This window comes from Protopterus annectens, chromosome 13.part0 (assembly GCF_019279795.1).
Source record: "Protopterus annectens isolate FY-2018-M chromosome 13.part0, PAN1.0, whole genome shotgun sequence".
NCBI classification, from domain to species: domain Eukaryota; kingdom Metazoa; phylum Chordata; order Ceratodontiformes; family Protopteridae; genus Protopterus; species Protopterus annectens.
The window spans coordinates 583,547,131-583,573,651 of NC_056747.1; the positions used below are offsets into that span (position 1 = coordinate 583,547,131).

At 41.1% G+C, this 26,521-nt stretch overlaps 1 protein-coding gene across 4 annotated transcripts in view; it reads left to right on the top strand.

The window, feature by feature from the left end:
* Positions 1-26,521, top strand: part of SLC13A5 (solute carrier family 13 member 5) — a 423,982-nt gene that overhangs the window by 361,569 nt on the left and 35,892 nt on the right. For all 4 annotated transcript variants that reach the window (XM_044054248.1, XM_044054250.1, XM_044054249.1 and 1 more), the window contains one exon: positions 15,552-15,713. In XM_044054248.1, the coding sequence (XP_043910183.1) occupies positions 15,552-15,713 (162 nt within the window). The remainder of the gene's footprint in view (positions 1-15,551; positions 15,714-26,521) is intronic.

The window sequence follows — 26,521 nt, forward strand, 5'->3', positions numbered from 1 at the left end:
GAGCAAATTCGTCTAACCCCAATTTCCAATCAGAACTAAAAGCGCATTACAAAACTCAAGGAAAATGCAACTGCTCTCCCTCTGGCATTTAAGTTAACCTTTTCCTACCTACTTAGTTCTGCATCGCTTGCTCTGACTGCTCTTCATTGTGATTGTTTCAATATACCAGCTCTGACTTGCACTCTGTAAATGATGCATATATTCATTGTGTTTTGTTAATCAGTCTGTATATAATGTCATGTATTTATTGACTTTATACCCAAAAACCGGGTCTATATTATATAATCGAATGCTTAAAAAAGCGAACGCTGATTGATCAACCTAATTTAAGCGAAAGCTTACAATCTCAAACTGTCAGACAAGCAAACCGAACAAACAGAAATCCACACACATACACCTAAAATCTGATACCTAACCCTACACTAAACTATGCACACACCACTAACTACCCACTTACCTTAACCCAAACCCTAACCCTAAGGTCCGTCACTATCACACACTCACCTCACCCGCTCCCTAACCCTAACTCACTTAAATACGCCCTAACCCTTATGTCCACTCAATCGTACACACACCTAACCTGAGCCCTAACCCTAACTCACCTAAATCGCCCTAACACTCACATCCACACAATCGCACACTTACTTGAATTTGACCGGTAACTTTCCACCATAACACTGAAAATACCAAAGCAACAGAAATGGACAACCAAATTCTTTCCCTAGGAAAAAATTTGAGTTTTTGCTGCTTCGATATTTTGCAGTTTCGCGAAAATAAGTTCGATCAATCAGCGTTTGCTTTTTTAAGCGTTCGAGGATATAACATAGACTCCAAAAAACAACTCTGATATTCACTCTGTTTACAATGCATGTATATATTGCATTTTGTTATTCACTCTGTATATAACTTTATCACATATATCACATTTCTGTACTTGCTTTCTGCCTGTCCACCTGTCTGGTCGTATCTCCGGCCTTAAGGTAGTCCCTCGCCCAAACTATTCGCGGGTTCCCAAGACCCAGACCCAAAACGCTCACCTCAGCGAATGCTCGGACCAGAATAAGGATAAAAATTAGAAAGTCAGCCCAACCACTACTTTAATACAGGGTAAAATTAGAGCATTCTTCTCTGCTAAACAGTAAACTGTAAAGTACTAGTCTCTGGAACCTGGCAGTGCCGCTAAAATAATTATAGCCCTAGCTATAATTACCTGAGGTCTGCTTCTTTACTGTATAGCCACAAATTGCTGTTGAAACTACTCCTGGCGGTGGATGCACACTAAGACCTAGCGGACTCCTGGCGGGAACACTGACGTCAGGAAGTTATGAAATAATCCTCCAGGTTCACTGTTAACCTACATTTCTGTACTTGCTTTCTGCCTGTCCACCTGTCTGGTCGTATATCCGGCCTTAAGGTAGTCCCTCGCCCAAACTATTCGCGGGTTCCCAAGACCCAGACCCAAAACGCTCACCTCAGCGAATGCTCGGACCAGAATAAGGATAAAAATTAGAAAGTCAGCCCAACCACTACTTTAATACAGGGTAGTCCCTCGCCCAAACTATTCGCGGGTTCCCAAGACCCAGACCCAAAACGCTCACCTCAGTGAATGCTCAGACCAGAATAAGGATAAAAATTAGAAAGTCAGCCCAACCACTACTTTAATGCAGGGTAAAATTAGAGCATTCTTCTCTGCTAAACAGTAAACTGTAAAGTACTAGTCTCTGGAACCTGGCAGTGCCGCTAAAATAATTATAGCCCTAGCTATAATTACCTGAGGTCTGCTTCTTTACTGTATAGCCACAAATTGCTGTTGAAACTACTCCTGGCGGTGGATGCACACTAAGACCTAGCGGACTCCTGGCGGGAACACTGACGTCAGGAAGTTATGAAATAATCCTCCAGGTTCACTGTTAACCTACATTTCTGTACTTGCTTTCTGCCTGTCCACCTGTCTGGTCGTATCTCCGGCCTTAAGGTAACTCACCGATAGACTGGTATACTAAACTGTGAATCTACGGCAGTGTTTTTTTGTGAATTTGTACTCAAAATCGCTTGTGAGCTTTATACTCCTCGCATTTTTCTGCCATATTGCTGCGAGGCTAACAAACAGTTTTTATGTGTTGTTGATGCACTACTAGCGTTCTTTTTATAGTGTGTTGGCGCTTTTTGTTCTCAAATCAGCTAGAGGTCTGTTTACTGCCTTGCATAGTTCTAATTACTATTGCTAAGTGTATAGCTGCAAAGGTCCACACGTGTTGCTGACGCACTTCTAGTGTCTTTTTACTAAACTGTATAGCGACTAGGTCTGACGCTAGTTGCTCATATTATCTTGTTTTTGTTTACTGCCTTGCATAGTTCTAATTACTGTTGCTAAGTGTATAGCTGTAAAGGACCACACATGTTGCTGACGCACTTCTAGCGTCTTTTTACTAAACTGTATAGTGACTAGGACTGATGCTATTTGCTCATACTATATTGTTTGGGAACAAGTATCTGGCACATAATTTGAGGCATCCTGCTTATATTGCATTAGCGACTTGGATGATAGTGTTGAAGAAACAATCTGAATGTCTGCACGAGTCTGTTTGTCACAAAGCTAACTTATGTGATACTGTCCATGACACACAATGTATTCTAAACTGTTTTGATTTACTTTTGTCTTGACTGCATCTTAATCTCACCACTTCATTGTATTAATCTGTGTTTCCTAACTAGCCTAGATATTCTAACTTCCTTCTCTCCTTCCATTATATTCAAAGGTAGTCCCTCGCCCAAACTATTCGCGGGTTCCCAAGACCCAGACCCAAAACGCTCACCTCAGTGAATGCTCGGACCAGAATAAGGATAAAAATTAGAAAGTCAGCCCAACCACTACTTTAATACAGGGTAAAATTAGAGCATTCTTCTCTGCTAAACAGTAAACTGTAAAGTACTAGTCTCTGGAACCTGGCAGTGCCGCTAAAATAATTATAGCCCTAGCTATAATTACCTGAGGTCTGCTTATTTACTGTATAGCCACAAATTGCTGTTGAAACTACTCCTGGCGGTGGATGCACACTAAGACCTAGCGGACTCCTGGCGGGAACACTGACATCAGGAAGTTATGAAATAATCCTCCAGGTTCACTGTTAACCTACATTTCTGTACTTGCTTTCTGCCTGTCCACCTGTCTGGTCGTATCTCCGGCCTTAAGGTAACTCACCGATAGACTGGTATACTAAACTGTGAATCTACGGCAGTGTTTTTTTGTGAATTTGTACTCAAAATCGCTTGTGAGCTTTATACTCCTCGCATTTTTCTGCCATATTGCTGCGAGGCTAACAAACAGTTTTTATGTGTTGTTGATGCACTACTAGCGTTCTTTTTATAGTGTGTTGGCGCTTTTTGTTCTCAAATCAGCTAGAGGTCTGTTTACTGCCTTGCATAGTTCTAATTACTATTGCTAAGTGTATAGCTGCAAAGGTCCACACGTGTTGCTGACGCACTTCTAGCGTCTTTTTACTAAACTGTATAGCGACTAGGTCTGACGCTAGTTGCTCATATTATCTTGTTTTTGTTTACTGCCTTGCATAGTTCTAATTACTGTTGCTAAGTGTATAGCTGTAAAGGACCACACGTGTTGCTGACGCACTTCTAGCGTCTTTTTACTAAACTGTATAGCGACTAGGTCTGACGCTATTTGCTCATACTATATTGTTTGGGAACAAGTATCTGGCACATAATTTGAGGCATCCTGCTTATATTGCATTAGCGACTTGGATGACAGTGTTGAAGAAACAATCTGAATGTCTGCACGAGTCTGTTTGTCACAAAGCTAACTTATGTGATACTGTCCATGACACACAATGTATTCTAAACTGTTTTGATTTACTTTTGTCTTGACTGCATCTTAATCTCACCACTTCATTGTATTAATCTGTGTTTCCTAACTAGCCTAGATATTCTAACTTCCTTCTCTCCTTCCATTATATTCACAGGTAGTCCCTTGCCCAAACTATTTGCGGGTTCCCAAGACCCAGACCCAAAATGCTCACCTCAGTGAATGCTCGGACCAGAATAAGGATAAAAATTAGAAAGTCAGCCCAACCACTACTTTAATACAGGGTAAAATTAGAGCATTCTTCTCTGCTAAACAGTAAACTGTAAAGTACTAGTCTCTGGAACCTGGCAGTGCCGCTAAAATAATTATAGCCCTAGCTATAATTACCTGAGGTCTGCTTCTTTACTGTATAGCCACAAATTGCTGTTGAAACTACTCCTGGCGGTGGATGCCCCGCTCCGCCGCTCGCCGGGCTCTGCCGCTCCCTCCCTGCCCCCATATCCCACCCGCCCCCACTACCACTACATTTATAGGTATAGCCAGGCCCTCCCACTTTCCCCCCTTGCAAATCCAAACCTCCCGTGACTCACCCTACTACTCCTCCCACCTCAAGACCCACCCACCTTACCAAATCTAACACCAAACCTCCTCCCCCTCCCCATATCCTCTCCCTATCCCCATCATGGCCAAATTAATCTATTTCATCGCCCCTTTCACAACAATACTACTTATCACCATCTATTTCTTAACTAAGTATGAAAATCAATCTTTGGTAGGAATCCCCTTCCATAAGGGCCACACTAACTCCCAATCCTATCTCTATGTCGTTCCTATTGCACCTCCACTCTACCAAGACAAAACAATATCCCCCAAAGTAGTCCATCTCACACTTCACCACCCCAAAACTCCAACTAACAAAACCAACCTCAAATTACTATTTAAACTACAAAGATTTTTAGTTTACCTGAAAACTAGAATAATCATTGATGGTGACATCCATCCTAACCCAGGCCCCCCTACAGTGCCAAACTCTAACCCCTCTAACTTAACCCGAACATCTACTGACTCCTTCTAATACTGCATCTTAACCTTAGAAGCATTAACAATAAAATTCACACCCTACATGCAATGATAGCTACTCACTCCCCTGACATTATGTGTCTAACTGAAACCTGGCTAAAACCCACCACTAAGGATCAAGAGATCCTTCCACCCGGATATAATATCTTCAGGGCTGATCGTAAAGAAAAAGGTGGAGGAATAGCTGTTATGTTTAAAAATACCCTAAATATCCAGAGGAATCCAGTACAACCACCTATAATCTCTAACTTAGAACTAATTGCCCTAAAAATTTGCCTTAACACTCAAAAATGCCTCAACCTCATAGTTACCTATATCCCACCGGGAAGAATACAGAAAACTTAGAGCAAACCTTGTGCTGGTTAGCCACCAACTACCCACAAGAAACCATAGTACTTGGGGACGTTAATATTGACTGGTCTCTCTGCTCCACCCATACAACCCCACAACCCATTAACTTATATGGTTTTTCCCAACATATCCTATCCCCTACCAGAATAGGCAATTCTCTCCAAAAAGAAAGTACCATTGACTGGATCCTTACCAACAGAGACTCAAGCAGCTATACTACAGGCACCCTTCCCAATGACCTCAGTGACCACCTAATAACTTATATTATTAAACACAAATGCCATACTTCCAACCCTCCTGTATATAGACTAATTAGAAACAAAAAGAAATTTATCCCACAACAATTTCTTGCTGAACTAAAATGCTGTAACTGGACCATATTAAGAACACTACCCCTCCAGGAGAGTGTGACCTACTTTAACAACACATTCCTTAAGATACTCGACTCACATGCCCCACATAGACAAATTAGATCCAAAATACGTATAGCTCCTTGGCTTACTAGAGAAACAAAAACTAAAATTAAACTCTGTGACCAAGCCTGGGACAAATGGAGAGCAACAAAAACCCCCCAAGATCGAACTAAGTTTCAACAGCTAAGAAATACAACTAAAACAGCCATTACCCTAGACAAAAAACAATACTTCTGCCACCTCCAGCAGAAACACCAGAACAACCCAAAGAAATTCTGGGCATGTTTTAACAACCTCCAGCACCCAGGTAAAACTACTACCCCAACCCCCGAGAAACTCATTGAGAAAGGGCAGGAAGAAATAGCCAATTCCTTTAACTCTTTCTTCACCGAGACAATCCAAACCCTTGCCAGTCAACTAACCTCCTCTCCCCCATCTGCCACACAACCCCATGTTGAGGCCCCTACCCCGTTCACTTTTAAGCCAGTCTCCACATCATACATAAGTACTCTCTTAAAAAAGCTAAAACCTACCACTCTAGCAGCTGATCACCTCCCAGCAGAATTCTTACAAATTGCGTCTGATGTTATTGCATACCCTATATCCATCCTTATCAATAGAACCATTACTGAAGCTAGTATCCCCACTATTTGGAAGATTTCCTACATCATCCCGCTTCACAAAGGAGGTACCTCCACGGAAATATCAAATTATAGACCAATAGCTATACTGTCCCCAATAGCGAAAATTATGGAAAGATGTATCCACAAACAACTTCTTCACTACCTAACTTGCAATCATCTCCTATCCAAAACCCAGCACGGCTTTCGCCCCCACCACAGTACAACCACTGCCCTCCTTTCCTTTGTCGACTCCATTAATAACAATCGCAATAGCAAACTTATATCCTCCGCCCTCTTTCTTGACCTGTCAAAAGCTTTCGATATGGTCAATCACCAGCTCCTTCTGTCCACCCTTGAAACCCTACATCTGGACACCCCAGCACTAACCTGGTTCAAAGCTTACCTAACTGGTAGGCAACAGGCTGTCCTGTGGCAAAATAGACTATCAGGTCTGCTTCCCAATACCATAGGTGTCCCTCAGGGCTCAATATTGGGTCCACTTCTGTTTTCCATCTTCATTAATGACCTTCACTCAGTTATCCCTCAATCCACCTGCATCCAATACGCTGACGACTCCACCTTAATCTGCTCAGATGTCTCCCTCCTCAACCTCCAAACCACCACTCAACTCTGTTTTTCTCTAGTAGAAAAATGGTTCACCGACCTCAAACTCCTACTCAACCCAACCAAAACCAAATTACTACTATTTTTCCCCATCGTCTTCTCTACCCTAGGAATAGAACTCCCAAATACTGATAATACTACCTTCCATGTTAAATCCAATAATGGGACTATCAAAACCCCTGTCACCAGTACCAAATTACTAGGAGTAACAATTGATCATAAGCTCAAATTTGACATACACATTACCCAAACCGTAAAATCTGTTAACAAAAAACTTGGATCCATGTACAGAATAAAAAACTTTTTAACTCCTACTGCCAAACTAACCATTGCCCGCACACATCTCCTCTCTACCCTCCTCTATGCCTCCCCAGTCCTTTCTTTCCTCAATAAACGTGAACTAAACATGCTCTCTGGCCTATAACCACATTGCTAGATTTATAACAGGTTCTCCATATCGCACCCACCATTGTCATAACCTGAGGCAACTTGGCTGGTTGGAACTGCCCAACCTTCTCAAACTCAACCAACTCACTGAAGCATGTAAAATAATTAATCAACCAGATAGAACCCCCTCTCTGTGTAGCATACTGATCCCATACACTAACCTAAATAGTCTCCGATCATCCAACAGCACCCAGATCCTAACCATTAAAGCTAACAATTCTGGCGGCGATCCCCTCTTTGCCAACTCCATTGGCAAGCCATGGAACTCCCTCCCAAACTACCTTAGAAATACAACCTCTCACAACCAGTTCAAAAGCAACCTGAAAGAATATCTCAAGACACAATGGCTATGCCCATGTCCTGAACCCGACTAACCTAACATATCAAACTTTCATACCAAATCCATCCAGTCCCCTATCTCCTTAATTCTTGTTCCCATTTACTCATCTTGAAAATCCTCTTTACCCCAAATATAAGCAGGTGACTCTTGAACTCGTATATATACTATTAGTTTATAACATATCTCTGCTATGTATTACCAGCCGATCGATCTTTGTCTCATAGTACTTCCATGTAAAATGTACTTTTTTACAAATCTTGTAAATGTAACATGTCTACTTTTTTATAACTTGTATTTTTTATAACCTGTATTTTTTATAACTTGTTTTTTTTTTTTCAACTTGTGTTTTACCATTATGTTGGAGCTTTTCTCCTCGGGCCTCTACTGAAAAAGGATATGTATCCAGCTAGACTAGCCCGGTTAACAAATATAAAATAAAATAAATAATAAATAAATAAAAATATAATGTCATGTATCTATTGTCTTTATCACCCCACCCTTGGTAGAGACTGAAATAGGTCCAATGTAATCAGTACTCTACTCCTGGTAATAAATTCAAAATAAAAAAAAAAATCATTTATAGGAATTTCTAGTATCTTACTGTCTAATTTGTATATTCAGATGAAACACATGCCCATTTATAACTAATGAGATCATTTACAGGTTCATAGGTACGTACTAGGCTAGCTGTACTTCCAGGCCATTTTAAGCCTAACCAATTTCCCTTTCAAAGGTGAGAATCAAAAGCTGTACATTCCATCTGTGAGGTAAGCACCATTATGCCAAACCCTAATTTACTCAGCATATCCTACAAATAAGTAATATATTGTTAAATCCCTGAAAAGGTAATACTAACATTTTCTCTTAGAATATAACCTGCTTCCCAACTGAAGAAACATAAAATATCACCAGTGGAAAAAAAAAATCACATTTTAGTTATGTGACCATATGTAATGCTGCAACAATATTGTGTGCATGTCTGTCTCTCTCTTTTTCTGTCTATGTGAATCTGTATATTTTCTTTCAAAAAGAACATTTATCCATATTGTTTAACTAGATAACAACTGATTATGTTTATGCACTTATGTACATAGGTTCATACATAGTTACGAGGCATGCAATCCAGGAGACCATCGAGAAGTCTAACCCAGTCTCTCAATTGCTTCAAAGCACTGTCCGGTTAAATAACTTGCTGGTCACACAGTAAGCAAATGAAGGCTGTGGGAATCAAACTCTGTACCAACCAAACCCTACACCACATTTCTTTCCTATTCAAGGCAATAAAAACGTGTGAAACAAACTAAAAGTCAGTCAGCCCAGCAGTGTAAGCTGATGTAGATCTGCAGTAAAGTTTGTTGCTTAAAATTATTATAGCTGTTAGAATAATCTGATAAATATGAATCACTTTTTATGATTTTTTTGGAGGGTGGTAGAGACCTCAGATGGAAACTTAGGACTAGGCATCACTATGCCTGCAATAAAGCATGATTGATTGCTCTTGTTATTGATTTCACAACATGTCAAGAGATGTCGTGGACACCCCTAGTGCCTTATGGCACATATAAAATGGGCATCTGTATTAGTTTGCATTTGCATTTTATATTTATTAGTCTACATATGATAATCATATGTTTTATGGTGCATTTTAATACAAAATAGTTCCTCCCACCCATTTTAAAGAACTGATTTCTGAGCAGGGTAATAACTTTTTAACACTGTGAATTTGTAGTGTAAAATTTTCAAGGTCATGATTTAAGGGCTCCTTATGCCAAACTGTTGAGTGCTAGTGCTCAGTTCCATTTGTAAAGCAGTATCAGCGCTACACAACACCTCAGCAGAAGTTCTTGGTATACTATTAACTTTGGAGTTATCCTAAAATAAGATAACATCTTTCATTTTCTGTATATCTTGAATTTCAATTGTGTGAGGTAGTCACACAACCTCAGATTGATAACCAGATATATTCAACAGTCGCATCCATGGCATTATGTGCTATAGTCTCACACCTTGGCAGCTAGGGTATAGTCCGGCTATAAAACAGAGTTCTCCAGTCACATTTCATTGTTCTTTTTGGTGCCCTATATAAGAAATGCTCCTATGTCATGCTAAATGAGATGAAAAGAAGAAAGAAGGCAAAAAAAAAAACGCTTACAATTATTATTCCTTGATGTAACTTTCTTCTCTTTCCAGTTATGTATGGACAAAGAGAAAGGAAGATGTTTTTAAGTAAATTAGCTGTAGTTTTTGTTGGATAATTTATTTATTTGATTTACTTACCTTTTATGTGTTATCTTTTGAATATGAGAAATGATTTATACAAAACAAGTAAGGCAAAAAATCTAATTATTTTCTGTATTTAAAAGATTGTTGTCATATTTAAATTTACTGTTCATTAGTTCATAGGTGACTAGGCTAGTGGCACAAGAGCCTTTACAACCCTAGCCAACAATATCCAGGGGATGACAAAATTATACCTTAATTCCCCAGATATGGGATGCAGTAGTATCAGGGTAGTGGGTCTTTGTTTTTTTATAGACTGCCTCTGTCCATAAGGGACAGGCTTTGTTTTACGAAGATGGAAAGTTTATTCCGTAGATGAGGTAGCCTTTGTGATACAAATCTGTGTCTCCAGCAAGTTCTGTTAGAGTCACAAATAATTATACTTGTGAATATGTAACATTTTCATCAGGGCTAGTCTCAATAAACAATGTGAGATAGAGTAAAGGGATAGGGCCTTTAGTCAGCCTGCACAAGATATACATCTTAAGCTTTGTATTTTTTTTAGTGAGAAACCTCTGGGGCTGCTCCAATTGGTGTAAGTGTCTGTTTAGGTATATGCAGAAGGAAGGATTGTACTTGATTACGGGCCTGATGAGGGCTGAATACAATGGCACTATGGCTTCCTTTGATCTTGATGCCAGCAATTTACTTATATGTTGAGACACACAGAAGGATTTCCTCACTACCGTAGCTACCTGGTGGTCAAAGTTTAGGTTACTACCTATCTGTGTTTTTACATCTGTCACCACTGAGTCTAATTTTAGGGGTGTGCTATATTATAATGTGCAGGGATATCTGATTTACTGAAGGGTATGATTACACACATTTAGTCTCAGACCATGGTTTTGGGACCAGTCGTTTCTCAGGTTTAGGCCGTTTGTAGGATGTGAACATCTTTTAGGGATTCAGTGATTGCTCTCAGCTTACAGTTGTCAGCAAACCTGGTGATCCAGAGGCCTCAAACAATGGTTTTTACTTCAGAGAAGCATATACCAAACAGGAGGGGTCCCAACTCTGAGCCCTTTGGGACACTGCTAGTAACAGGTTTCTTATCAGAGGTAAAATCACCTATCTGGACAACATGTGTTCTGTCAGTTTGCTATCCATCTGACAATGTAAGGGTTTATGCTTAACTCAGTAAGTTTATCTATGATTCCTGAGTGGGGGATTGTGTCAACAGCTTTGGCCAGGATAAGATAAGTGGTGTGTACTATTTTACCCTCTTCCGTGGCCCTGGTGACTTTTTTATGAAATCCACCAGATTGGGCAGGCAAGACCTCCCTTTGACAAAGCCAAATTGGACCTGGTCCAATGTTTGAAGAGTTCTTATGCTGACTGTCTTTATTGATCAGGTCCATGATAATTCTCTCCATGGTCTTGCAGATAAGATTGATCAAGCTTATGGGTCTGTAGTTCCCTGGATCAGCTGATGGGCCCCCCTTGCGCAGAGGGATAGCTGTTGCAGTCCTCCACTCCTCTTGGACAAAGACCGCCCAAAGGCTGTGGTTAAAGAGAGTTTCTAGTGGCCCTGATAGATTCTGTTTTAAGCTATTTAAGAAGCATCTTGGAATACTGTCGGGACCCATGGAGGCTGTGTTTTTGGCTTTAGTGAGTGCAGTAAGGACTTGTTCACTCATAATGACCAGTAAGGAGCTAGTTGCAGGTATTCTTGTAGGTGTGGTAAGAGGTGATGGGGGAAGAAGTTTGAGATGAACTTGTCAGTCAATAGGTTTGCTTATAGTTTCAGGCTGGGTGTAAGTGTTTCCATTCATGATTAACTTCCCCTAAGCTTACAAACATAATTAAAAAAATCCAAAAAGCCTTATGGTTATTTTTCACCTGAGAGGCTATCTTTGACTCATAATTTGCTTGCAAAGATTCCACCATCTCGCTAATTGTTTGTTTGGACAGGCGAGTGTCTTTTTGCAGTGTTCTGTCTGTTCCTTCTTGCCTTTGGAGAGGATTTTTTTCCTTTTCCTGAATACCCTGTCTATGGGTCTAAGGGTTCACCAAGGTGGTTTATTTTTGCCAGTGATGTTAGTTTAACTCAGACAGATACTGCCTCCTGTATACAGCTATGAATGTGGTTGTACAGTGTTTTTGAATACAGCTCAGAGTAGGCCACAGTGCCATCTGGGTTCAGAGGGGCTTGGGAGTTTAATAAGCTGTCACTTAGACTGAGATAATTGGCCTTAGCAAAGTTATTAACAGGTTTGGAGTTTGATGGGGGTTCCAGGTTAGTTTTAATACTAAAGAAGATCTTACCAGAGAGAGGTTAATGTATCAGTAGCATCCTCCTATGTTAATGACTACTAGGTCTATGGTATTTATACCTGTAGTTGGGGAAGTAATAAGCTGCCACAGGGTGTTTGCATTGATGAAGTCCAAAAACCTCTGAGCGAGTGAATTATAGGTTGTATAAGTCTCCCAGTTTAAGGAGGGGTAGTTGAAGTCACACATAAGTATGGCATTAGGCTGAATATTAAGAGGAGCAAAATCAGTAATTATCATTCACACAATATGCATCCTTGATTAAACTGAGGGCTTTGAAAATACTGGACCTTGTATTAAAACCTGTTTCATCATGTAATTCAGCTCTACTGTGATGTTTCTATAGATTTCTAATATGACCCTTAATTGAATATAATTCATTGTTTTATCATACTGTCATAAGGAGATAAAATGTTGGGAAATGATCAAATAGGTTTGCCCCTGAATTCATAGTGTTAATGGCTTCAACTACAGAAAGAGATTAAAATATCGAATCAGCTCAGAATTTGTATAGTGCTAATAGGAAAGCAGTACTTAGGTTATAAGTGTTGTGTTGATGTAATTTGTATACGAGTTCCTCTAAAGAGAGATATATGGTGGCTAATTTTCATCAGCATTTGAGCTGAGCATGAAAGAAAAATAATGCAATCAGTAGCCCCACAATGGAATCATATACCACGGTCTGTAAGTTTAAGTAATTCTCTGGAAAATTCAAATAATCATTAAATGTTTGTGCTGGTAAGAATAACTTTACACTCATATTGGTAGAGTCTGTATTCCTCAATGACCATTAGGTCTGAATGCAGGATACATGGAACCTATGAACCTTTGAACTCCTAGTAATGCTTCATGCACACACACACACACACATACACACACACACACACACACACACACACACACACACACACACACACACACGCACACACACACACACACACACACACACACACACACACACATCATTTTAAATTGGTTTGGCTTATGGTATACTTGTAATAGTCCCAGAAATATTCACATATATGTAAATAATAGTGCTCCCCCCACATCACTTCTCTTAGCTTGATTTAACTGATGGTGCATTTGGTGAATTTATTTAACTGGATTTTTATAATTTTTGTGTGTGTTAATTGTTAATTTAATAGGCATTTATTTTTATACAGTGTTTTACTTTTGTGTATTGTACCTTTCATTTTAACTCTTTGGTCATATAATGCATGTCAGAGGCTCTCTACTGTGTGTGAGTGTGAATGTGTATGGTTGTGTGTGTAATTAGACACACAGGTTAGAGTGGCTGACTTTGTTTCTGTTCCATGGGGACTTATGCTCTTTCTTTTAAATAACTCACTTCTTGTCCCTATCTATACTGCTTCATTTCTCATTTGTTGGGATTATGATTTCATTTTCAACACACTTTTTTTATCTATTTGGATATCTTATAATTCTCCTATGAGGTAAATTACTTACATCTGAGTTTTTAGTATTTTTATTACTGGAAAAAAGTGAGTAGTTTTTGCCACAGTTCTGGTTTCTGTTTTATTGTTATGATAATTATTATTTTTATTATTATTATTATTATGTAATTTTAGTAATGTATTTGAATTGGGATGCTTTGGATGCATTTTTTTTTTATTGATTTGCTGGGTTTTTTTTGAGCATTTCTGGGTTTGATATCTTTCTGGTTCCAAATGGCTTTTTAAGAAGATCTCAGTCTTATAGGTTCATAGGTGTTTACTAGGCTAATGACCACAAGGCTTTTATTAGCCTAGCCATGCATCCCAAATCTCTGGCAAGTTCTGGTACCCTTGATAAGTGCAAGCAGGGCTTGGGAAATGAAACATTTACAAGAAGGGGCATGGAAGATAAGCCATTTACAGGTTGCCTGTGTACATTAGAGACATAGTTGCCAAGCCAGGGATGAATTTTCTGTTCCCCATTGTCTCTGGGTACATACCTGTCCCTCCAGCAGGTCCTATTTATATCACAGGCAAGGTCTAAGTCTTTAGAATGGGTAATTCTGGTGCTGTTTGTTTTGTGGATATGCAGGAGGTCCATCAGAGTGGGTTCTGACAATGCCCTGTATGCCAGGTATAGAGCTCCCCTCAACAGCCTGTAGGAGACAGAATACAGGGATAAGGCCTTGAGGTGCTCTATATAGGACATTTTACTTACGGCTTGTATTCTTTTAGTAAGAAACCTCTGTGGACATTCCAATTGTTGAATATGGCTAGTTAGGTACATACCAAAGGGGGTATTGTACTCAGTGATAAGTCTGATGAATGCCAAATACAGTGGAGCAATGACTTCCTTGGACCTAGATGTCATACCTTTGTTTTTAAGTTGCACAACATAGAATTATTTCCTCACTGTAGACACATGATGGTCAAAGGTTAGATTACTGCCTATGTGTGTCCCTAAGTCCCTGACTACTGGGTCATCGCTAAGAGGTGTGTTCTCAATATGATAGTTACAAGGATGGATGACTTCCCAAAGGATGCTAGTATGCATTTTTTGGCATTTAGTTTTAGTCCATGGCTCTGAGACAAGTTGTTTGTCTGTATCAGCCCTTCTTGGAGAACATTTGTGTCGGTATGGGATTCAATGACAGCTCCTAATTTGCAGTCATCTGCAAATTTAGTCAGCCAGAGACAACTGACATTAGCCTTGACTTCAGAGAAGTAAGCACCAAAAAGGAGCAGTCCAGAGACTGATCCCTGAGGGACTGCACTTGTAACCGGCCTCTTTGTAGAGGTGGACTCCCGAATTCTAACTTCATGGGTCCTGTCTGTGAGCCACTTGGCTATCCACTAGGTGACATATGGGTTTGTAACTAACCTCCTGAGTTTGTCAATAAGGCCCAAGTGGGGTATTGTGTCAAATGCATTGGCCAGGTGAAGGTAGGCAGTGTGAACCATTTTGCTCTCATCCATTGCTTTGGCAACCTTCTCAAAGAAGTCCACCAGGTTGAGTAGGCATAACCTGCCCTCAATTAAACCAAACTGCGTTGGCCAGTTGTCTGGAGGTTTACTAAATCATTATATATCATTTCCATGATAATTCAGTAAAGCTGTAAATACATCATATAAAAGAATGTTTTTGTTGGTTTTTAAAGCCTATGACAGGGAAGAGATCTGTGACTGAATCTGAGGTCAAGATGCCTTCTTCTATAGAACATACTTGATGCACAGGCAGCTATCAATCTGATAGGTCAGTGTTTATAGGAACAGTATCCTTCCTTTTCCTCAGGGTATCTAAATTGACTATCTTTCTCATTAATTTTTATTTTTTTCTTAAATCTGAAGGTATCTGGTCTCTCCAAATGGATAGGTGATCAGATGACTCCATTACAATCAATACCTCCCTGGGCCATAGCAATTATTCTATGTCTGCTGATAGCAGTTTTCACTGAGTGCACCAGCAATGTCGCTACAGCAACCCTCTTCCTTCCTGTTCTGGCGTCTATGGTAAGTTTATGTTTTCTGGTTCTATATATTTGATTTTATGTGACTTGCAGACCTGTTAATTCACTTTATTTTAAAACAGAAAATTCTAATTAACAATGTAACATTTCTTATATGCTGCATTTATAGCTTTGTTGACAAAGTGTATTATTTTGATGATAAGATTTTAATTTTGAACTATTTCTAGTCATCATTTGAAATAGCTCTGTGTATTATTGTGTGTGTGTGTGTGTGTGTGTGTGTGTGTGTGTGTGTGTGTGTCTACATTAGAACACGTGCACACACTACACACATACACACACACACACACATTATCTGTGACATGACTATGCATATATCGTGTGACATGAAGTTTGAGGATTACGTTATACATAATATGCAATCTTTCTTATCTATTTGCCTATGATTTGGGGAAAAAGGGATATTATTAGAACACCAAGATGAAATATAAAAAGCAACAATGGAGAGCATAATGTGTGCATTAAAAGTCTAACACATTAAAACACGGTTAATAGTGGACATAAATAAAATGACAACTCCGGATCTGCTACTGGTAGAGACTCAAGTGTTCTGCTTTTCAGGAAAAAAAATAAAAATTAGTCGTAGAATATATTGCTCCACTTAAGTTAAAATACAGTAGTTGCTTTTTCAAAATGCTTTGCAGACTTGCAGATTACACTGGACTCTACAAAGCATCTGGCGCAGTACAACAAGGATGGGGTGAATCAGAACTGCTCACCAAAATGACTTTGCAGAGTAACACCAATGGACTATGCAAGAAGATAGTTTTATGGGCATTATTCATGAATATGATTTCTCAGATATGGTATTCACATGGTCAGTGTGATGTAGAAAAAGTGTTAGCAGTTCAGATATGAGGTTATGCTTCAAGGTAACCACTCTCATACATGCTGGAATGGGGGGGGGGGTCTATTACGTACGCAAGTGCTAAATATGTGGACAATAAGTTAAAACCTTTCATAAAAACTGAACCACAAATCTGCTATGATTCATGGAGCTTCCTCGAGAACATCAATAATGTAGAATTTAATGAGAATTTTATTTTCCTCATGGTAGATATTAAAGATCTCTACACAGTCATACCACAAGAGTTAGGTATTGAGTGAGTTAGAGAATTTTTGCTCATGAAAGGAATAGATGGTAGAGAAATTTATGTCATCGAAACCCTTCTAGAGATAGGTTTGTCTAATAATTTTCTATGGTTTAATGAGCAATTTTTTCTTCAGAAAACAGGTATTGCAAAGGGTTCACCATGTGGTAGAAGTTTCGCCAACTGTGTGATGGCCTATTGGGAGAGAGTATTTTTGTTTAACAACACATTGTTTAAGGATTACGTGGTTTGGTATACAAGATACCAGGATGACATGTGTTTCATTTGGAAAGGTGAGGTCACCCTTATAGAGTCTTTTATTGCAGATATCACCAATTTAACTGAGTTTTTGGAATTTACATTCCAAGTAGGTATAGATTCCATCGACGTTTTGGATGTACATCTGTCTAAAGATAGGGTGAATAGTAGATATAGGACCACCATATATCGTAAAACCACCTACTTGAATGCTTTTTTACATTTTGCAAGCAGCCATCCCTACCATCAGAAGAAGGCGGTTGTCAAGGGACAGGTAGTTAGGGCTGCTAGGATGGTTTCGAGTGATAATGATTACATGATAGAATGTAATTTGTTAAAATCTATGTTCCTCAAGACAGGGTACCCACTAAGTTTTCTTGAAAATATCTTCCAAGAGGTAAATACTAAAAGTCTGTCAGGTTATTTTAGACCTATTGTACAAAAAGGCTATGAAGCAACATATAATACATCTATTGAACAGTCAATTCAAAAGAGGATGAACCCAATACTTGATACATGCACTAGATTTCTTGTTACTTATTCCACAGATTCAAAGAATATTAGGGATATTCTTTTTAAGAATTGGACCATAATTTTGGAAGACAATGCTCTCAACAAAATATTGGAAGCAGCCCCACTTTTCACTTATAGGAGGGGACCCAATATGAAATGCCTTTTAGAGAAACAGAGGAAAGTATGTAAAGGTAGCCTTGGCATGGCAAAATGTGGTAGTTGCCCTCAGTGTAAATTTATTAACACGGGCAACAAACTTCACATTAGGGATAGAACATACACTATAGAAGGCAAATTTAACTGTGACACTAAAGGGGTGGCCTATGTAGCTTTGTGTGAGGGGTACGCATCATATTACATTGGCAAAACCGAAAGAAAAATCAAAGTATATGCGAACACCAGTATAGCATTCACAAAAATATTACTACAAATGCATTGGCAAAGCACATTTTAGATTACCCCACTAACAACTTTGTGTTTGCAGTACTACAACAGTTAGAACACAATACACGAGGAGGTCCATGGGAACTTAAGCTTGAGGAATGTGAGCTTATGTGGCAAGTTTGTACATTGGCCCACTTACCTCCTGGCCTTAATAAATATGCATCAATCAAGTGCCTTTTAAAGCTTAAAGCACTTGCTAGGTAGTGTTTATAGGTTCATAACTTCATAGGTAGGTACTAGGCTATCTGCCTCAGGGCATTTATAAGCCTAGCCAGAGTGTGTCAGATTTAGCCGCCCCATTGATTAATTAACTGAGCCTCTGTCAAGAAGAGCCAATGAAGTGATCCCAAAGGTGTACTTTCTGTTACCCATCCAATCATCAAGGTTTCTCTTGAAGAGTGTTAGTGAAGGGCTTTGCCTAATGTAGTTAGGAATTTTGTGCCAAAGCATGGGGAGTCTCTGTGACAGGCATCTATCCCTCCAGCATGTTCTATTTATTGTTGTGGTGAGGTTTAGCTCACTAGAGTGCATGGCTCGCAGAGACTTGGATTTATTTAGGTGGAGCATGTCCATCAATTCTGAGTTGGACATGGCTTGGTAAGTGAGGCAGAGATCACCTCTGAGTAAGCGATATGCCACTGAGTACAGCCGGAGTTTTTCATAGGTTCATAGGTTCATACTAGGCTATCTGCCCTAGGGCATTTATAAGCCTAGCCAGAGTGTGTTTGGCTTTCGCCACCCATTTTAAATTAATTTTGCTATGCCCTTTTTCGAGGTTAGTATACTGTGCCTCTGTATAACAGTGACATAGAAGTGATACCCAGGGTAAACCTACGATCCCCCATCCACTCATCAAGATTCCTCTTGAAGAGAGTCAATGAGGGACTCTGCCTAACCTGGACTGGGATTTTATTCCAGAGTGAAGGGAGCCTCTGGGTTTTGAATCTGTCCCTCCAGCATGTCCTATTTATTTCAGTGCTGAGGTTCAAGTTTCTCGAGCGTGTAGCTCGATAGGATTTGGATTTTCTGAGGTGCAGCATGTCCATTAATTCCGGGTTGGACATGGCTTTATATGTCAGGCACAGATCGCCTCTGAGCAGGTGGTATGCCACTGAGTAGAGCTGGAGTTTCTTTAACCGGGCAGCATATGGCATCTGTTTGAGCCCTTTGATCCTCTTGGTGAGGTACTTTTGGGGTCTTTCCAGTTGCTGCAGATGTCTGGTAAGGTACATCCCAAAAGGGGCATTGTACTCAATTATGGGCCTGATGAGGGATGAGTAAAGAGGCACAATGACCTCCCCTGATCTAGATGTGAATCCCTTCATGATTAGGTGGGCTATATAAAATGTTTTTCTAACCACTTTGGCCACGTGGTTGTCAAATGAGAGATTGCTATCAACTTGGGTCCCCAGGTCCCTAATTACTTCTTCCATACTTAATGGATTACCACTTATGTGGTAATTTGTGGGCACTTTGTTTTTGCCAAAGGGGATGACTATACACTTTTTGGCATTTAGCTTGAGGCCATGGCTCTGGCAACAGTTGTCTGTTTCGATGAGGCCCTTTTGGAGGATGCTTGTGTCGGCTGGAGAGTCGATTATGGCGCCTAGTTTGCAGTCATCTGTGAACTTGGTCAGCCACAGTCCTTCCGTGTTGGCCTGTACCTCTGAGAAATATATACCGAACAAGAGAGGTCCCAGGACTGAGACTTGTGGGATGCCACTTGTAACTGGTTTGGAGTCTGGCATGGCTCCAGCAATTCTAACCATGTGGGTTCTGTCCTTGAGCCAGTTTGCAACCCACCTAGTGACATAGGGGTTTATATTTAAGCTCGTGAGCTTATCTATAATGCCTGAGAGGGGTATTGTATCGAAGGCTTTTGCGAGGTCCAGGTAGGCTGTGTGGACCACCTTCCCCTCATCAATGGCCTTGGTGACTGTTTCAAAGAAATTGACCAGGTTTAAGAGGCAGGATCTGCCCTTAACAAAGCCGAACTGGGCAGGATCCAGTGTCTGTAGGTCCCCAATATCTTTATTTATAAGGTCCATGATGATCCTTTCCATAGCTTTGCAGACCAAGCTAGTCAGGCTTATGGGGCGATAGTTTCCAGGATCCGTTGAGGCACCACCTTTGTGGAGAGGGACCACTGTTGCTGTATGCCACTCTTTGGGTACATATCCTGTAGTAAGGCTGAGATTGAACAGTAGTTTTATGTTTGGGTTTAGCTCTTCTTGGAGTTCATGTAGGACACAGCCTGGGACACCGTCTGGTCCCACTGATGCTGTGTTTTTTGCTTTGGAGAGGGCGGCTCTTACCTGAGCATCTGAGATGTCAGGGGGGCAGCACTCTGCTGGGATAGATATTTGCCCTTTTGGTGGGAGGGGGGAGTTTGCACTGAACCTGTCAGCTAGGATGTTGGCAATGTCTGTGGGTTCGGTGTATTTTTTGTCATTTTGGACTAATTCTGAGCATATCTGGGAATTCCCACCCAGGTTCCTAACATAACTAAAGAAAGCCTTGTGATTATCCTTAGTGTCCTGTGCAATTTTTCTCTCAAAGCTGGCCTTAGACGATTTTATGAGTGCCTGTAGTTTTTTGCTAATACTGATCACAGATGCCTTCCCTTTTTGAGATTTTGCTCTATCATGAAGTAGCTTCCTCATTCTATTGTATAGTTTGTTTATGGCTGGGGTCCACCAGACAGGACGTCTGCCTTTGGAGGATTGGGTCTTGGTTTTATTTGGGATTGCATGATCCATGCATTCCTGAAGGTGTTCATAGAATGTGTTTATAAAGGATTCTGCGGTCTGGGCTGTATTTTCCACAGGCCCGGGGGCTTTGAAGGATTCCACCTCAGTTTTGAGGAGTGTGAAATTTGCTTTAGAGAAGTTTTTCACTGTGGTTTTCTGGGCAGGGGGTGAGGTCGGGATGTGAATATCCAGTGAGATTAGTTTATGGTCTGATCTTACCAGTGAGGTATGCACTTCTGGTCTGGAGCATAGAGTCCTCATGTTGGTGATGATCAGGTCCAGTATGTTTTCCCCTCTTGTGGGAGTGGTAACAAGTTGTTCCATAGCATTTGAGTTTATAAATTCTAGGAACCTTTGGGCTAGGGTGTTGGAGCTAGAGCAATGCTCCCAGTCTATGTTTGGGTAGTTGAAGTCGCCCAATATAATAGTGTTTGGAGAGACCTTCATATTTTCCAGTGTTCTCAGGAAGGCCGAGTGGAGTTCCTGGGTTTGGGAGGGTGGTCTGTAGCAGGCTATAAACTGGAAGCCAGTTTTACCCACTGTTAGTTGCACATGGATAGTCTCTGATGCTTCGTGCTGTGCCACCAACCTGGAGGTGTGGGTATCTTTGACGAATATTGATACTCCCCCTCCTTTTGTGGTTCAGTCCAAGTTTTTGGGGCCGAAAAGCATGGTATGAGGTATAACCTGGTAGTGCTGGGGTGCTCTCGGGAGCCTTGAACCAGGTTTCTGTTACTGCACAGATATCAATGTTCTCCATGCTAAGGAGAGTTTCGAGTGCATGCATCTTGAGGTTTAGACTTCTGGCATTGAGTAGTACTACTCTTAGTTTCTTATCCCTTGTGATACCTATGGAGGTGGGTTTGTCTTTTGAGCTTTGCCTAAAAAAGGCACTATGGGGGTAGCAAGAGCCTTTGCCAATATCCGAAAGCCCAGGGGTGATAGGTGCAAGCCGTCCCTAGTGAAGCATCGTGGCTTGTCGAGCATGTCATCCCAGGCTGACAGGCATTGGATCCCCTTTGAATGACACCAATACTTAAGCCAATCATTGAAATTGATCATCCTGTCTTCATATTGTGGCATCATTCTTGGTGAGGGTAAGATGCTACTCAAGGTCAGGGTCATACCGGCCTGGGCTACATGCTCAGAGAGCTCCTCTATGTCTCTTTTCATGTAGTCCAGGGAGGTACGTCTCAGGTCATTCACACCAGCATGGACAATGACTGAGTCATATCTGTACTTGCCTTGGAGTGACCTGAGTGCTTGTGTTATGTGGCGGATCCTAGCACCCGACAGGCAGCTCACCGTGACCTTCTCCTTGTTCAGCCTGGTGAGCGGGACGTCAGTGTGCCTGACGATAGAGTCACCTATTACAAGTGTATCAGGTGTGTTGTTTAGACTTAAGGGCTGTGACTGTTCAGCACACTGGCTTTGTGAGCTATGTGTTGCACGTGTTTTGTTTTGGGGTAGCAGTTGCTTGGGGGTCTGCTTTGGAGGTCTCTGCTGCTTAGGCAGATTTTTATTTAGGGCCTCCGAGTATGTTTTTATGTGTTTATGTGTTTGGTTTGCTGTCGTGGTAGGTCTATGTGAGACTGGAATTGTAGTGAGTGTGGTTTCCTTTTCCTCCTGACTGGTTACGCCAGTAATGCGTTGAGAGAGCTTAGCCTCCAGTTTAGCAATATGGTTGCATCTCTCACATGTGTTGGAATTTGTTGGGAGGAGGAGAGGGTTGTCTATGTACATGAGGCAGTTGTAACATTGCCTCAAGATTCCCAGATTCACCAGCTGGACCGGAGAGGAGATTGACAACTGACCTTTGGACATGCTAGAATAGTATTGGGAATTCCTTTATAATTGAAAAAAAGGGCCGTTGGGGAACAAGGTACTCAAGAGGAGTTTGTGAGGGTGTAGTGCTTTTAATATTTTGGTGCTGACTTATATCATTGCTTTAGTGAGCAAGTCCCAGGTAGCTTAAATGCAATGTGTTACAGGTAACTTAAATGCAAAAACGACAAACAGTAACTTTCTTTCAAGTGAAACAAGGAAATAAGTACAGTAAGCAATGCAGATATCACTAGGGATCCACAGAAGTGCTGAAAAGCCGTGTTTTAGGTGGAATTAGCATTTCTGGGAAATAACAAGCAAACAAACAAGCAGCATACAAATAAAGCTAGATTCAGCAGGCCTGGATCTAGTCTATGCTACAGCAAACAAGGTGTACCAATTTCAGTAAGAAACAGTTCAAATATGCAGGCACTATAAGCCTTTAACCAGAAATTCCCAGCTCAGAAGGGCAGAGTCCAGCCTCTCCTCCCACAAGAGTGCAGACCACGAACCTTCTTAATGTAAAATAACTGGCCTGAAGCCCAAGTGCTTAAACCAGAACTAATACACTTTTAGAATAACAGACACTGAGCCCTCAATCAGCAGTTCACAACTTAGAAGGATGTAAGCTACCTGTCCTGCCACCACAGTGCAGGCCACAAACCTTCCTAATGTAAAACAACTGGTCTGAAGCCCAAGTGCTTAATCCAAAAGACTTAGAATGATCGCTACACTTTAATCAAGTTACTACCAAGCAGTAATAAATACAATTGAATACTTTAAAGAATGCCTGGATTAGTCCTCAAGTTATACAAACAAAGCTAGATTCAGCAGGCCTGGATCTAGTCTATGCTATAGCAAACAAGGTGTACCAATTTCAGTAAGAAGCAGTTCAAATATGCAGGCACTATAAGCCTTTAACCAGAAATTCCCAGCTCAGAAGGGCAGAGCCCAGCCTCTCCTCCCAAAAGAGTTCAGACCACGAACCCTCTTAATGTAAAATAACTGGCCTGAAGCCCAAGTGCTTAAACCAGAATTAATACACTTTTAGAATAACAGACACTGAGCCCTCAATCAGCAGTTCCCAACTTAGAAGGATGTAAGCTACCTGTCCTGCCACTACAGTGCAGACCACAAACCTTCTTAATGTAAAACAACTGGTCTGAAGCCCAAGTGCTTAAACTAAAAGGCTTAGAATGAGTTACACCAAGCAGTAATAAATACAACTGAGTACTTTTAAGATGACGCAAAAGCAAAATAAAGTAGGAAGAAACACAAATACAGTAAAAGCAGATACAATTTTTTTTTTTTTTTTTGAGTGAGCAAATGAGATGGGCCCAGGAGGAGTATCCAAGTGCAAATTTACAAGAGGGGCGGGCAGTTTCAAAGCCACCAAGATTAACACCAAGACAAAAACAGGGAGGGTGGGTGGGGACCTACTGAAATAACAGTCACAACTTCCAGCTAGATATTGCTCAATGCAACACAAACAAATTACTTTAAATTTTCCAGTCAGGCTGCATAGGACATATGTTTGAGGCCAGTAATCCTCTTGGCTTGGTAAGGTACTTTTGTGGTCTTTCCAGCTGTTGGAAGTGTCTTGTGAGGTACATCCCAAATGGGGCATTGTACTCTATGATGAGACTGATGAGTGACGAGTAGAGGGGCACTATAACCTCTTTATTTCTAGATGCAAACCCTTTAGTAATTAGATGGGCTACATAGAAGGATTTCCTAACTACTTTGCCAATATGATTGTCAAAAGAGAAATTACTATCTATCTGGGTCCCCAGATCTCTTATTACCTCTTCTGTATTAAGGGGGCTGACACCTATCTGGTAATTCATGGGTGTTTTGTTTTTCCCAAACGGGATGACTAAGACTTTTTTTGGCATTTAGCTTGAGACCATGACTTTGACACCAGGTGTCCATCTCAGTAAGGCCCTTTTGGAGAATGTCCGTGTTAGCCGGAGAGTCAATTATGGCTCCCAGTTTGCAGTCATCGGCGAAATTGGTTAGCCATAGTCCTCCTGTGTTTGCCTGTATTTCTGAGAAGTATATGACAAACAGTAGGGGTCCCAGGACCATGCCTTGTGGGGCACCACTTGTGACTGGTTTAGAGTCGGACCTGGAACCCACTATTCTTACCTTGTGAGTTCTGTATGTAAGCCAACTGGCAACCCATCTCGTGACGTAAGGGTTTATGTTCAGGCTGGTGAGTTTTTCTATAATTCCTGAGTGGGGAATGGTGTCAAAAGCCTTGGCAAGGTCAAGGTAGGCTGTGTGAACCACTTTCCCCTCATCTATGACCTTGGTGACTGTCTCAAAGAAGTCAACCAGGTTTAGTAGGCATGATCTGCCTTTAACAAAGCCGAACTGGGTCGGGTCAAGTTTTTGGAGGTTTCCAATGTCTTTGTTAATGAGTTCCATGATGATGCACTCCATAGCCTTGAGACCAGGCTAGTCAGGCTTATGGGGCGATAGTTACCAGGGTCAGTTGTGGCCCCTCCTTTGTGGAGCAGAATAACCATTGCTGTGCACCATTCTATGGGCACATAGCCTGTGGAGAGGCTGAGGTTGAACAGTGTGTTTAGGTGGGGGGTTAGTTCATTCTGTAGTTTGTACAAGATGCAGCCTGGGACAACATCTGGCTCCAATGACGTTGTGCTTTTGGCTTTTGAAAGGGCTGTTTTCACCTGTGCATCTGTGATTTCTGGGACACTACACTTTTCCAGTATTGTTGTGGGCCCTTTTGGGGGTGAGAGGGGGGAGAAGTTTGCACTGAATCTATCTGCCAGAATGTTGGCAATATCAGTAGGTTCAGTATATTTTGTGCTATTTTGCACTAGCTCAGAGCATATCTGAGAGTTGCCACTTAGATTCTTGACATAGCTAAAGAAGGCTTTGTGGTTATCTTTCGAATCCTTGGCTATTTTTCTTTTGAAGTTAGCCTTGGATGATTTTATGAGGGACCTTAGTTTCTTACTAATACTGATCAAGGATGTCTTTCCTTCTTGGGATTTGCTTTTTTTCTGAACTAGTTTCTTCCTTCTGTTGTATAGCCTGTTTATGGCAGGGGTCCACCAGACTGGTTTCCTTCTCTTAGGGGAGTGAGTCTTGGTTTTGCTAGGGATGGCACGATCCATTCATTCTTGTAGGTGCTCAAAGAGTGCATTTGTAAAGGTTCCTGCATCTTGGACATTGTTATCCTTTAACGTGGGGGCTGTGATGCTTACCACCTCTGTCTTAAGTAAAGTGAAGTTTGCTATAGAAATGTTTTTCACTGTGGTTTCCTTGGTTGGGAGTGGTGGTGTGGACATCCAGAGTGATTAGTTTATGGTCTGATCAAACCAGTGACGGGTTGACCTCTGGTGCAGAACACCTGTCGCCCATGTTGGTGATGACCAGGTCCAATGTTTTCACCTCTGGTAGGGGAGTTTACCAGCTGATCCAGGGCATTTGAGTTGATAAATTCCAGGAAGCGCTGGATCTGGGAGTTTGTACTTGAGTAGTTTTCCCAGTTAACGGTAGGGTAATTGAAATCGTCCAATATCAGGGTGTTTGGTAGGACCTTCATGTTTTCCAGTGTCTCCAGAAAGGTGGAGTGGTGGTCCTGGGTCATGGAGGATGATCTGTAGCAGGCCACAATTTGCATTGCAGATTTGCCCGATGTTAGTTGCACGTGGATGATCTCAGAGGTATCATGCTGCGCCACTAACCTGGAAGTGTAGGTATCCTTGATGAATATCGATACACCCCCCCCTTTTGTGTTTCGGTCCATGTTCTGTGGCCGAAATATGTGTTATGAGTTGCAGCCCAGTAGTGCTGGGGTGCTCTGTGGAGCCTTGAACCAGGTTTCAGTTACTGCACAGATGTCGACGTTCTCCATACTGAGGAGTGCTTTGAGCGCG